The sequence below is a fragment of the Sphaeramia orbicularis genome, chromosome 16 (genome assembly GCF_902148855.1).
Source record: "Sphaeramia orbicularis chromosome 16, fSphaOr1.1, whole genome shotgun sequence".
Classification (NCBI taxonomy): domain Eukaryota; kingdom Metazoa; phylum Chordata; class Actinopteri; order Kurtiformes; family Apogonidae; genus Sphaeramia; species Sphaeramia orbicularis.
Window position 1 is genome coordinate 22,064,077 of NC_043972.1, and position 13,359 is coordinate 22,077,435.

The 13,359-nt window shown below is 38.0% G+C and overlaps 1 protein-coding gene across 1 annotated transcript in view; it reads right to left on the reverse strand.

Annotated features, from left to right (window-relative positions):
• Positions 1 to 13,359, reverse strand: part of dcst2 (DC-STAMP domain containing 2) — an 18,502-nt gene continuing 5,143 nt past the window's right edge. Inside the window, exons 11-15 of the mRNA XM_030157668.1 lie at positions 10,818 to 10,918; positions 7,085 to 7,248; positions 4,935 to 5,059; positions 1,990 to 2,083; positions 1 to 181 (exon numbers count right to left, since the gene is read on the reverse strand). Of these exons, the coding sequence (XP_030013528.1) occupies positions 1 to 181; positions 1,990 to 2,083; positions 4,935 to 5,059; positions 7,085 to 7,248; positions 10,818 to 10,918 (665 nt within the window). The remainder of the gene's footprint in view (positions 182 to 1,989; positions 2,084 to 4,934; positions 5,060 to 7,084; positions 7,249 to 10,817; positions 10,919 to 13,359) is intronic.

Consider the following 13,359-nt stretch of genomic DNA (forward strand, 5'->3'; position numbering starts at 1 on the left):
CTAGACATAGGAACCTGGTGAGTCTTGGTGGTCTTGGAGGGTTTGAGAATTCTCAGGTTGGTCTATGATGACTGTGATAGGGAAGTTGTTCTGGAAGTTTCTGTTCTCTGATGAGGAGTCTGAGTAGGAGGCATCACTGTCGTCTGAGTCCGATGTGTCCTGATATGCCATGTCTGCTTCACTGACAGAGACCAGTGTGGGAAAACACATACTCAATGTCTGAGACTGGATTTAGACTACACTTACCTGTTTATATAGTCAGTAATCATGCTTCCATTAAATTTTTTATGCACATTTTGAGGTATCATATGTTTTGAAGTAACATGTGAAAAAACTTCTCATAATGTGAGATGGGAACACTTTTAGATCACATGACTGATCAGCTGATGTGGTGCAACAGGTGATGTGGAAAGATGAAGAGATTGAATTATTCCTCAGCTTCATCTATGAAAACATTCTTACGTAGAACAATAACAGAATGCTTGACTTCTTGCTCTACTTGTTTACTCCACCACTGCCTGAAAGCCAGTTTATGGAAATGACACTAATCCACATTTTCTTTTTGCAGCAATTCAAAAGTTTGCTTCTAAAGGATGGAGATAATAAAGTACACATAGTTTGTAAGAAGAAAAAAAATGACACGAGACAAAAAAAGCGTGACAACAATGTGTTGATGTCCTGATTTTACCTGAGGTCAGAGTGTTCGTCGACCTCAGCTCTGTCATTTTCATCATCTGCGTTGGCGCTGCTGTGTGAGCGCTGAGTTGTCCTGATGCATGTTGCCACGGTAAGCTTCCTCTCCATTGGGCCACTGTTTTTGGGGTCAGTGATGTGCGGTGAGTACAGGGCCTCTGTCCCTAACCGCAGCTGCTCGTCATCACTGGAGCCACTAAAGAGAAACAAATGGAGCCTTTAACCACCGTAGACCTGAAAAGAGTCACAGCTTTAACCCCTTGTAAACCATTGTTGCAAATTTGCCTCAGTTTTCCACTGTTTTTGTAATGAGGTGCTGCTCAACACTCTTTATGAATGTACATATGTGACCTGATTTCTACGATCCCTGACATTTATGGATCAATTTCTCTAACAGTATTATTAATTTGATGACATTCTACGGATTTTTGGATCATTTTTGTTTTGTTTGGATTGTTGACTGGAGGAACTGATCAATAGTAGCATCAATAAAATAATCTACATACCCCAGACTGTTTAATTACTATTATGACAATAACGCCCAATGTCACTAATTTGCATCATAGCTGTTGTATGTGCTATATTCAAATGAACAATCTCCAGTTCTTTTTAGCATCTCGGTCAATCAACCAGTCAATCAAATTTCATTTGTATAGCGCCACATCATAACAAAACTTATCTCATGACACTTTACATTTAGAGCTGGTCTAAATCAGACTCTTAACAAGCCAATTCACAGACATCCAACAGAATCCCCCTTGGTAACAGTGGTGAGGGAAAAAAAGAAGAAAAAGTGCTTTTACTCCTTAACAGCAACAGCACAAATTTTTTTTTATATATATAGTAGTAAATAAATGTAGGCAATAAGGGGTTAAGACTGCACACGGTGATGGAAATCTGTTTGAACCTTATAATGATCTGTAGAATCTGAAACAGACTGGTAACAACTTATCTTTGAAACACACACTAATAATGTGAAACAGGAGCATAAACGTCATAATTTATTCTCAAATCAGCCAACACCTGTACAGATGAGTGTCTTCATGTGTGAAGTTTCCTACTAAGCCTCAAACTTATCCTTTGTCATGACTAATTGATTTCTTCTGAGTCAATGTGTAAAAACAGAACCAGGTTTATGAACTTCAAAAACCCAGTGATTTAAAAAAAAAAAAACACTTCAAAAGCTCACTCTAAATGTGTGAATCCACATGAAATACGCGAGATTACAAAAAATCTGCAGGTATCTTATGAGAAAAAAACCCAACAACTGTTCAGCAGGAAGTTGAAAACACTCACAGCTCCTCCTCGCTGTCTTCCTGGAAGGTCAGAGGTCGCATGCAGACGACACATGTGTTTCCCAAACTGTGGAAACATGGCCGACAGTACAGGCCTGTGAAAACAAGACGACAGCAGCAGCTCGTAAAACTGACAGAGAAGAAGAAGAAGAAGAGAGGGGAAAAAAAGGACAAAGAGATAAAGAACAAAGATGAAATGTTCAATATGAGAAAAATATGAGCGAGAAATCAACTCAGGGACAATGCAGGAAAGTACTGTCTGTATATGAGACACTTTTAAAAAGACTCTATTAATAAAGAACTTACAAGGCCAGAAAACTACAGTAGGACAGACACAGATGAAAACCAGGACAAGAAGAAGAGGCAGGTGATGAGTACACATGGACAATGACAGAAAATTAAGCACAAACCCTGGACATCACAAAAAAAACTCCTCCAAAATCTGTTTCCTTAAAGTCTGGACGTTTTGTATTATGTGTATTCTTTCACACTCATTTTTCAACTTCTATAAATCAAGGCTTTGCTCAAAATAAAAATAGTATTTAACAAAAACCAAACTAAAAGACAAAACTATTAAAAAAAAAAACTTTCTAAATTTACCATATGACCCTGGCTTTACATTTCTCCACACCTTGTTACTGAGAAATCTGTGTGAAAGAACTACAACTCCCAAGGTGCATTTCACCCTGAGCTTCACAGTGTTTTCTGTCTGTTCTGTCTGTACGGTGTGTTTGTGTCAGCTTTGTCCTTGTAGTTTAAGCCTCCTCAAATTAACCAAACTGTGATGACCTGTGTTTGACCCCGGACAGCGACTGATCACAGTAAACAAACAGCTGTTTGAGGCTCATGTGGACATTGAAGGGTTAAACCAGAGCGACGCCTCAGGCCACAGCTCAGGTACAGTTACAGTGTGTTATCGGAGAGACTTCAGCTGAGTCAACAGGAGGGAGACGTACCACACTCCCTCTGGACACACAACCAATACACCATTCACATACACAATAAGCACACACAATGACTATACACTGAACACACACCCACACCTCCACACTGAATACACACCGAAAGAAAAACACACTGGATACACACTAAAGTCACTGTGCGACTCAGCCCTCAGTCACTGCAGGAATTTATTTGCTGACAGTAAAATCTGATTTAATATGAAACCCAGACAAACTGCTCAACCACAGAGGACACAAGAGTTTCGTTCCAACAAGTTTTGAGTGAAAACTAAATTGTCTGTGAGAAATAAAGATTAATAATATATACCTCGACCACACTAACACAAACATTTCACAAAATAGACATTAGCGTTTGTATTTTGGCTTCTCATCTACATGAACAGTATGGATTGCATGTGTGTAAATCAAGGAGTTTATGAAACAATGGACCTCATGCAGCAACATTCTCTTTCTCTAAGATCTACAAATACACTTCTGCCCTTGACACTTTAAAAAAGGTTCTATGTATGTTTGTGTATGTGTGTAAACAGCAGTGGGAGGTCACATACCAGAACGCACTTAGGCATAACTAAACCACCAACAAATCAACACTATGTATCCAAAGACTGTACCACTCATTAAAGAAGTGATATTTTGCTTTTATTTTAAATGGAATTATGCATTTTAAAACATTTCCCTGCAGTCTACATTAACTGTAAATGCTATGCTTGGGTCTGAATTCTTTATTAATTCACCTCCACAGGTCCATCTTCAACCCTATTTCTGAGTAATGACACCAGAAAGATCGTTTTGAGCGCTGGCCCTTTAAATGCAAATGAGCCACTTCTCGCCCCACCCCCACCAGGTTGTTGGCTGTGCTGCTCTGTCCCGTTCAACCAACAACTGAACATTTTAAGTAGTTTGCTCGAAGTTTGGACATATTTTCGGTATGGACTACAGCTGCTGCTGCTGACAGACAATTATGTCGTACTCAGAGAACTGTTCATCAGAAGTCTTGACCTTATATGTGCAAATGTTGTCATGTAACTAGTTATAGACGTAACAAATTAAGCAGGAATTAAAACGGGTTGTAGAAATCCACTCGGTTTTTGCCAAAATGAATATAAAGATAGCTTTGCAGCACCTGGAGGGTTCAAATTCAAACTTTATGAACTGTTAGGGTCCAAATACACAAATAAATGAACCAAAGACTAATAAAAGTGGGTTTAGCTAAATATGAGCCCTTTGAAGTATAAAGCTCATTGTTTACACACATCTGTATCATGGTATCATCACATTTTGTTCTTCTTCAAACTAAGACTCAAAGATCACAGCTTACTTTCTGTGTCTTATAATCTTCACATTGCATCAACTGATAGTTTACATTATAGCTCTGTTAGTTTGGCTCTGTTTTTAGACAGAAAACAACCACAGTAAAACCACACACTTAGCAAAGATAATAACATTACGTAATAACTCCATTCTTTTCATTTAGAGCTGTGTCCAGTGGTGAAAACAACAGTCCTTCTAGCTTTTATAACTTTGTCACTTTGTTTGACTCTAAAAGTTATTTCTCAGTGGTTCCCATTCTATCTGGTCACTTTCTGATGCTTTGGTCAAAGGCCTTGAGGCGTTAGTTTTCCTCACCCTGGGAGAGCGGCAGAGTGACTCAATACTCCCTCTAGTGGTCACATAAATCCACCGGCCTGTCTGTAAATAAGTTCAACTCATATCTCTAATATCCAATACATTGTTGTCTGTGTCACTTCATTGCTCTTTATTTCAATTCCAATTGTAATTATTGAGTTTATCATAATTTTAGGTCATTTTTAATGATTGAAAGTAGAAATGCTACATATAGCTCTAAAAAAAATCTCTACATTGAGGACTCTGTGACTGCAAATTAATGAACTAAAGCCTCTCATGGATTCACCTATAATTGTTCTGGTCTGAAAACAATTTTAGTGTACAGGTAGCATTAGTTTATGATTCACAATGAGTGTACCGGTGCATTGTGGAACGCTGCATGTGACCACATTCTCCTCATCTGGACTGAACTTCTCACCACAGGCCAAACAGGTGACAGATGACAGACCCAACAGGTGAGACAGGTGAGCACCTCCAGGTAACCTGACACATGACATAAAGGAGAGGTCATAGAGAGTGAACCACAGCTCTGTTTGTGGTTTTTATTGTATCTGTAGGAATAAACACAGGTCCAGTTCTGTCATGTCTGCTCCCAGACTGTGTCTGGATTTGTCTGTCTTTTCTGTTTTGTCTGTCATTTCCTGTTTTATTTTGTTAAGTTTCCCTCATGTGTCATGTCTGGTGTCTTTACTTCCTTTCCCTGATTGTTCCACCTGTGCTGATTACCTGACTCCTCCCTGATTGTCTCCACCTGTGTCCAATTGTCTTCCCGCCCTCTTGGGAATTTAAACCCTGTGTCTTCCCCTGTTTGTTTGCCAGTTTGTGTTCTACAACTTGTTGTGCTCACTTACCAGCGTTTTGGATCCTGTTTGTTTGTCTGTCTGCCGTGTTTGACCCATTTTTGTCCTTCGACCACTGATTCAGCTTGTTCCTATCCTGCCTGCTCGTCATCGACCTGGTTCGTGTACCCGACTCCGTCTCTGCCTTCTCCCTTTAATACCTCAGCCTCCACCGATTACCTGTGCTTCGACCTTCGCCTGGATTACTACCGTGAGTCTGCCTGTCCCCCATGTACCGTTGCTTGTTTGATTGTTTCCCCGTGTATGACCTGGCTTGTTTTTTGACCACCCTCTGTTTGTCCCTAGTGGGGATTCCGTTGGGGTTTTCCTGGCTCGGCCAAGCCGGTCGTCAGCCGTATCCACCCGCAGCCCAGACGTTTATTCCCGGACTCAGTGACATCACAGAATTAACATTCTCTCTGTGTTGTATTATTTCACCTGTTAAAGTGTTTAATAAAAACACTCAACTTTACTTGTTTTTTGTGGTCTTGCTTTTGGGTTCAGCCTTTGTACTTAGCCTTTCACAAGTTCTTTCTCAGAAGAGGTTGAGACAATGGTTTATAGCGGAAAACTCTAAATAACAGATAAATCTACTGCTATCATGTTTGGAATCTTTCACTTCTAAATTATAAACCAGAAAACTGTTGAAATGAGCATCCGAGTCAAAGAAATAATAAATACATAATTACCCAAAATAGAGGGGGGGGGGGAAGCAATCCTCAATAAACATAGAACTGAAGATGAAACTGTGTCTGACTTAATTTTTGTAAAATAAATTCTAATGCGTCAGTCTATTTCAACTCAGCAAAGTAGTCAGTAAATTAATATATTAGTGGTGTTCAACATGATGCTGTGTGTTTGGTGTTAGGCCACAACAACTGGATGACATCCTGGAGGTTATGTCCATTTCTGTATAGACCAGGGGTGTTGAACTCGTACACATACAGCCCAATATGACCAGACTAGTAAAATAACATAATAACCTATAAATAATGTCAACGCTAAACTTTTCTCGATGTTTAAAGTGGAAAAAAGTAAAATTACATAAAAAAATACTGCATAAGATTTTGCTTCAGTTTATCGTTCACACATGTACCTTACAACTCACAGTGGATCTACAAATGCACAAAGTATTTAGTAACAGGCACAACATTCTGAAAATTACACTTAGCTCTCTTAAAACATTTCAGGTTGTTCATATTTGTTCAGGTTATTCACATTTTTGTGAAAGTATAGTTTGTAAATGTAAACATGTTCATGTAATTTTACTTTTTTAACCTAAAACAAAGAGATAAGTCTGGAGTTGTCATCATTTACAGGTTATTATAATAGTATTTTACTGGTCTGTATATGGCCCCTGAACTAAAATGATTTTGACACCCTTGGTTGTTAATATCTTCTGTGCAATTTTTGCATTTCACAAATTCATTCCGTAGACCGGATTGGACCATATGGTGGGCTGGTTTTGACCTGTGGGCCACATGTTTGACATCCCAGGTTTAGAGTGTATGATCTTCTAATAGTATGACCATGGGAGTCTTTCCCTCAGTCACTGTAGGTTCTAGTGGACATGAATAAAGCATTTGTTCCTCTGATTAATCTGTATAAAAGAAAGCCTCTAACCCTGAGACCAAAAAATGAGAACTTCAGCCTTGTTCTGTTTCTGCACCTCTGCAACAGAAGCTGAAGTCTTCCTCCTCCTCCTCCTCCTCCTCCTCCTCCTCCTCCCCTTTCTACTCCATCAGCTCGCCTCTTGGCTGCTGACCTCCTCAGGGCTTTTCCCGCAGTCTTCCTCTGGTCCAGGATCTGCTGATGAAGGAACTGAATCCTCTCCTGAGGCATAAACAACAGCAATAAAAATGAAAAATGCATCCAAGAGGAGATACAAGCCCTGCATGAAGACAAAAGTCCACAGTGAAGCTGAGCCCAGAGTGAAAATCAGAGTCAAACTGAGAGTTCAAGAGGAATGTGAAGTGTTAAAGGACTGGAAAGACATTAAAATCACAATTCATCCGAGATTTTCAGATAGTATCAACAAGTTTTCTGTGACAATTTCCTGTTGTATGTTTCACAATAAAAGCCTTGTGAAGAAATGAATAAGTTCTGCCTGAAATACAATGGTGTTTAACTACATTTATATATATATATATATATATATATATATATATATATATATATATATATATATATATATATAAATAAAAACCTAACAATAAGACATGATGCAACAAGATGAAAAGAATAACAAAATCAAAGATAGATAGAAATTATGTTTGTCAATTTCTATCTGTGGTCAGATAGTGGATTTTCAGACCCTGTTTAGTTAAAGGGGTCATATTTTGTAAACCCACTTTTATTAGTCTTTGGTTCATTTATTTGTGTATTTGGACCCTAATAGTTCATAAAGTTTGAATTTGAACCCTCCAGGTGCTGCAAAGCTATCTTTGTATTCATTCTGGCAAAAATTGAGTGGATTTCTACAACCCGTTTTAATTCCTTCTTAATTTGTTGCGTCTATAACTAGTTATGTCATGACATTTGCACATATAAGGTCAAGACTTCCGACGAACATTTCTCTGAGTACAACATAATTGTTTGTCAGCAGCAGCAGTTGTAGTCCATACTGAAAATATGTCCAAACTTAGAGCTGATTACCTAAAATGTTCAGTTGTTGGTTGTATTAATGAACACAAGTGGCTGAACAGGACAGAGCAGCACAGCCAACAACCTGGAGGGGGCGGGGGCGAGAAGTGGCTCATTTGCATTTAAAGGGGCTGCGCTCAAAACGACCTTTCTGGTGTCATTACTCAGAAATAGGGTTGAAGATGGACCTGTGGAGTTGAATTAATGAAGAATTCAGACCCAAGCAGAGCATTTACAGTTTATGTAGACCACAGAAAAAAACAAAATAGAGCTTCTTTAAGTCTTCAGGTAAATGCAAGAAAATATGGCTCTGATTTTCACTCAGTCAATATATGAACCCAGTTTCATGAAGGCTGATGTATCACACACACCCTGTTCATTTTCAGCATACGGGTTAACAACAACACACCTTGTCAGTGTCATGTTTCCTTCTTACTCATTCAGCCAATGTTTAATGTGTTGTAACGGCTGCTCACGAGCCTCAGAGCAATGCACTGATCAGTTGCACTAATCACAACCTGCACAGACTGTATCTGAATGAATGAATGAATAAATGAATGAATGTATGATTGAACTGACAGTCCATGCAGAGTTTGCTCTGTTAAACTGAAGTGAGAGATGAATGAAACCTGATCGTGTTTTGTACGTTGTGTCACCAGCCTCTGTTCACTGTGTCCTTTTTGCTTCCAGCGCTTTCTACTGAAACTTGAATTCTCTGCACTTATTGTGCCAAGAAATATAAAACCCTGCACTGAACCACAAAGCTGCTCTTTACTGATATTCTGTCTTATAGCTAAAACTCATTGGCTATGTTTACAGGCACAAGTAAATGTTCAAATTATGGCTAGAAGACAATATTCCTGCTAAGCTGTTTGCATGGGTAATGAAAATATCAATTACAATCAATTTTCCATTTTCATGTATCTGTGCACAATCCACTTAACAAGAACCATTTAATTCTTTGCAGCTAAACAGGATTTTGCGACGCCTCTATGTTTATTCCTTCATCACCTTAAGACAGCTTTATGATGTTTAGTCCAAGTTTCTTCAGTGAATACAATGACAAATTCAATTTTTAAAAAAATTTTATTTATAAATTGTAGCATTTTACATATCACACAGTAAGACAAAAATACATAAAATGAACTAACATAAAAGAAACTAGCACAAGATTTAAACAAAATACTTATATGACAAATTCTATTTTAATTAATCTCACTCAAACACACACAGTTTGAGGTCTGTACTGTAATGTTTTTAACCCACACTAGAATAATACTAGTGGTGGATGGAAATAATACATTACATATCACGGTCTGACTTTCACTCTAACAGCCCTTTTGTAAATATTTCTTCATTTGGATGGTGTTTCTCTTTCCTGTTACCTGTCAAACATCTCTCACACCTGAGTTTCAGTCTCAGGTGAATCTGTTCAGACCCGTCTACTGTTTCCTCTCACTCCATCATTCTACACATTCTTCTGATTCTTCTGCTCTGTGACCTTTCACCTACAACAGCTGCTCACGGTTATTACACATTTATTATACTACTAATATACAGCTAATGATGTTAATTATATTGTCAATATATAGGATTGTTATGTTAATTATACCATTAATAAACTGGTTAATATGTCAACAAAAACAAGGCTAAAACTAAATAAAAGATCAAATGTTTGGTACAGTATGAACCTTGAATAAACAATGGTTTTGTAAATCATATTTGATGTTGTTCATTCCTTTATCCAACCTTTTTCAGCTTCTGTAAATTAAGGCATTTCTCATAAAACCTGAAAAATTCAAACTAATGGTAAAACTAAAGAAAAACTTAACTAAACCTCATTAGTTCATTTAAATAAAACTACATATGAAAATTGCTACTACCACAATTTATGAAAACTAGTCTTGTTTTAGAGATGAAAAGACCATTTTCACAGCAGATATTTGGATTTAATTCCATTTGGCAGAAAATGAACAGGTGTAATGTTCAGCCATTCTTTTACATTGGTAAATAAATTCCTGGTAATAAACATTCCTAGGAATGTTGGTGGAAAAGTAGCTGATGTTGTATTTTATTGTATTTTGCTGGAGGGTTCTATGGTACTGATGCTGTCACTTCACTCAGGGGTATGTGTGTGTGTGTGTGTATGTGAGTGTGTGTACTTTCTGGTTGTAGCTGATCAGCTGCCTGTTGTTATTGTTTATACTCTGGTGTGTTGCTGAGTGGTGTTGTTAGCTTATCAGCAGAAATGTATGTTTTGTGTGAAAGGTGCAGTTTGTTACTTATAATCTTGAATGAAATCCTACATTTCACTGTTGATACGTGATACAAGTGTCTGCTGTGAAAAAAAGTCTGAAGGAACTATTCATATACATACAGTGTATATTTACTCCCTTTTTATGCCAAGCACATACAGTCACTTCATTATCTTTATCTTAGTTAAGAGGTCATAATTTTGTCACTGCTGGTTTTGGTTTTCATCACATGTAACAACCCTGATGACAACTTGGTGATTTCGATCTCTGGAATCTGTCACCGCAACTTCATAACTGTGTGACGAATCTCCACACCTTGGCGTTTACAGCACAATGTGTTGTTGTTGTACAATGTGTTGCAACACTTACACTTGTTATATGGGAGTGAGTGTAAAACAAACAGAAATCACTAGATGAAGTGGTTTCAGTTTATGCTGTTCATCACCTGTTTGTGGTTATTATTGTACCTCTTTAAACATTGTGTATGTGTGTATGTTTGTGTACCATCTCTCTCTCTGGATGAAATGAAGCACAGATGAGTCGTCTGCAGCGTTGAACAAGTCCTCCAATCAGAGACATGAGCAGAGCCAGACCCAGTAAGAACCCTGAAAACCAGAAAAACCAATAGCACCAGCCCAAAATAACCAGCCACAATAAATACATTATATCTAGTTTTCATCTTGTTGGGCTCAGCTTTTCTATGTTACCGTTTCCTCTATTTGGACTGAAATCAGTCATGATGATGTGAAGGTGCACAGTGATGTAAAAAATAATAATGGATAACTCATCTCAAATGTGGTAAAACTAAAGCCTGTGTTGAAAAATATGGAGTAGTGACATTACAAAGAGTAAAAACTCTACCATGCAGTACAAAATAATGAAGTAGGTAGAGATTTTTCAGTAAAAGCATCATTAAACATTTGTAAAAGGCTGATTTGTGCTGAAATTTCTGCCCTTGACTGTCAACTCAACTACTCTCAGAGCATAAACTCACCTCTTTATAAGGTGTTCTCACCTAAATAAAAACCCTGAGACAAAGAAAACAGAAAGTCAGCCTGAGGAAACAATGTAACTAGAGCTGCAATAGCTAGTTGATTAGTAAGGAAAAGATGAATGAACATGCTTGATAACTGTGTTATGTTTGATGTTCTGTCAGAGAAACACCTGTAAAGTTTTGACTGTTGGTTAGAGATAAAAGCTCTGATTACTCTGGGAGATTATAACTAGAGGCACTTAGTTGTTTTACCCTCTAGGCAGAAAGTTATTACCTCAGTTCAGTTTTACTTATATGCCATCAATTATGATTCATGATTACCTCAAGGCACTTGACAAATTCAGGGATTTAAAAAGACTATATGGAAAGGAAAACCAACAAATCCTCCAGGAGAAAGCCCTAGGCGACAGTGGGAAGGAAATACTATTTTACAGAGGGAAAAACCTCCAACAGACCCAGGCTCTGGGTGGCGTCCATCTGCCTCAGGTTAGTGGACAGAGAAAAGAAAAGAACATCTACAGCCAAAAAATAACTTAAACATTAATCCAGAATGAAAGGAATGTGTATTTTCAACCCTTATTTCAAACATCACCGTCAGCGGCTTGTCTTTAGTAGATGATGTTTCTTCAGTCCAACTGAGATTCCAACTTCAGTGATCAGTTAAATGTCAATCATCAAATGATTTATAAATTGTATTACAACTTTTTGACAAACATAAAGTTATGAATGACCTAATCTGTAGGAAATAGAAAGTACTTTCTTCTCATTGCAGTGGTAACGTGTCACATTTACATTCTGACTGGACTGTTTTTATTTACATATACATGTATTTGTATGTAATTACTTGTATTTGCATTATTTGAGGACATGGAGACACAGATAATGTGGCCTGTTTTCTAATTCAAATGCCTGGAGGTGTATTTCCGATTAAAGTTTGTGGACACGAATTGTTTGTAAGTATCGCCCACCCGGATGCTGTCATCAGTGTTTTTGTAACTTTTGTAATGTTGGTTTAATCTGATCTCAACGTCATGTTCAGACCTGATCTGCCTGAGGATAAACCTCCTCAGTCAGTCTGACTCTCAAACCAGTCACTGAAATTCCTGGAGAGTTTCTTAAATCCACTACAGTACAGCGCTGCCACTGCTGGACCTGATCCAGCACAGAGTGTTACCACAGGAATCTGCTCTCAGTGTGAGTTCCATTCCTGTCTCCTGTAGGTCAAAGGTTACACGCTGTTTATTTGAAAACAATGTTGAAGATCCACTTGAGCTCACTGACAACGGGCAGCTCAGTTCTGGTTACACGGAGGTCATTTCAACAGTCACTCAACCTGATGGATCATATATGTGGTTTTTCTCCCTCGTTGTCACCCACCCATATCAGTGTTAAAAGGATTAGGGCCCCCTACAGGCAGCAGGAGGAATGACACCAAATATAATGTTTGCTGCTTCAGACTGTGACAGTGACAACATAAGGTTTGTTCAGATAAAACTCTTACCAATCAAATTCCTTTTATCCTATTTATCTTCTTCAACATTGGTCTTTCTCAATCTTAGAATAACACCCTAAATGTTTTGGAATTGTGGGGTAATTTTGATTACAGAGATCTGATTAAAGCTAATTTATGTTCTACATTAGCACGCATACAGATACACATAGAGCCGTTCGTCCATTCGCTGCTTTTATTTCATCTGTGTTTTCTGTCCATCTCCTGGAACCTTACAGGTACCATGCAAATGGAGAATACAGAGCAGTACCACTGGGAACCATGGGGGGCAGTATTGAGATTTAAAGCAAGGAATTTCAAGAAATGGCGGAACTTTTTGAAGAGCAACTGTGTGAGTTGGTGAGAAACTATCAACATAATTATGACAGCTAACCCTTCTCACTATCAACGTTAGTAAAACCTCCTCGTTTGGCACCATGTTTGTTTTTAATGACTTTCTTCAAAAAAAAAAAAAAAGAAAATCTCTACTCTTGGTTGTGGTACCTGGCCAGGTTGTTAATTCAGAGCAGTGCTCTCTGGTGGCTCTGGTAGATTGATTAACA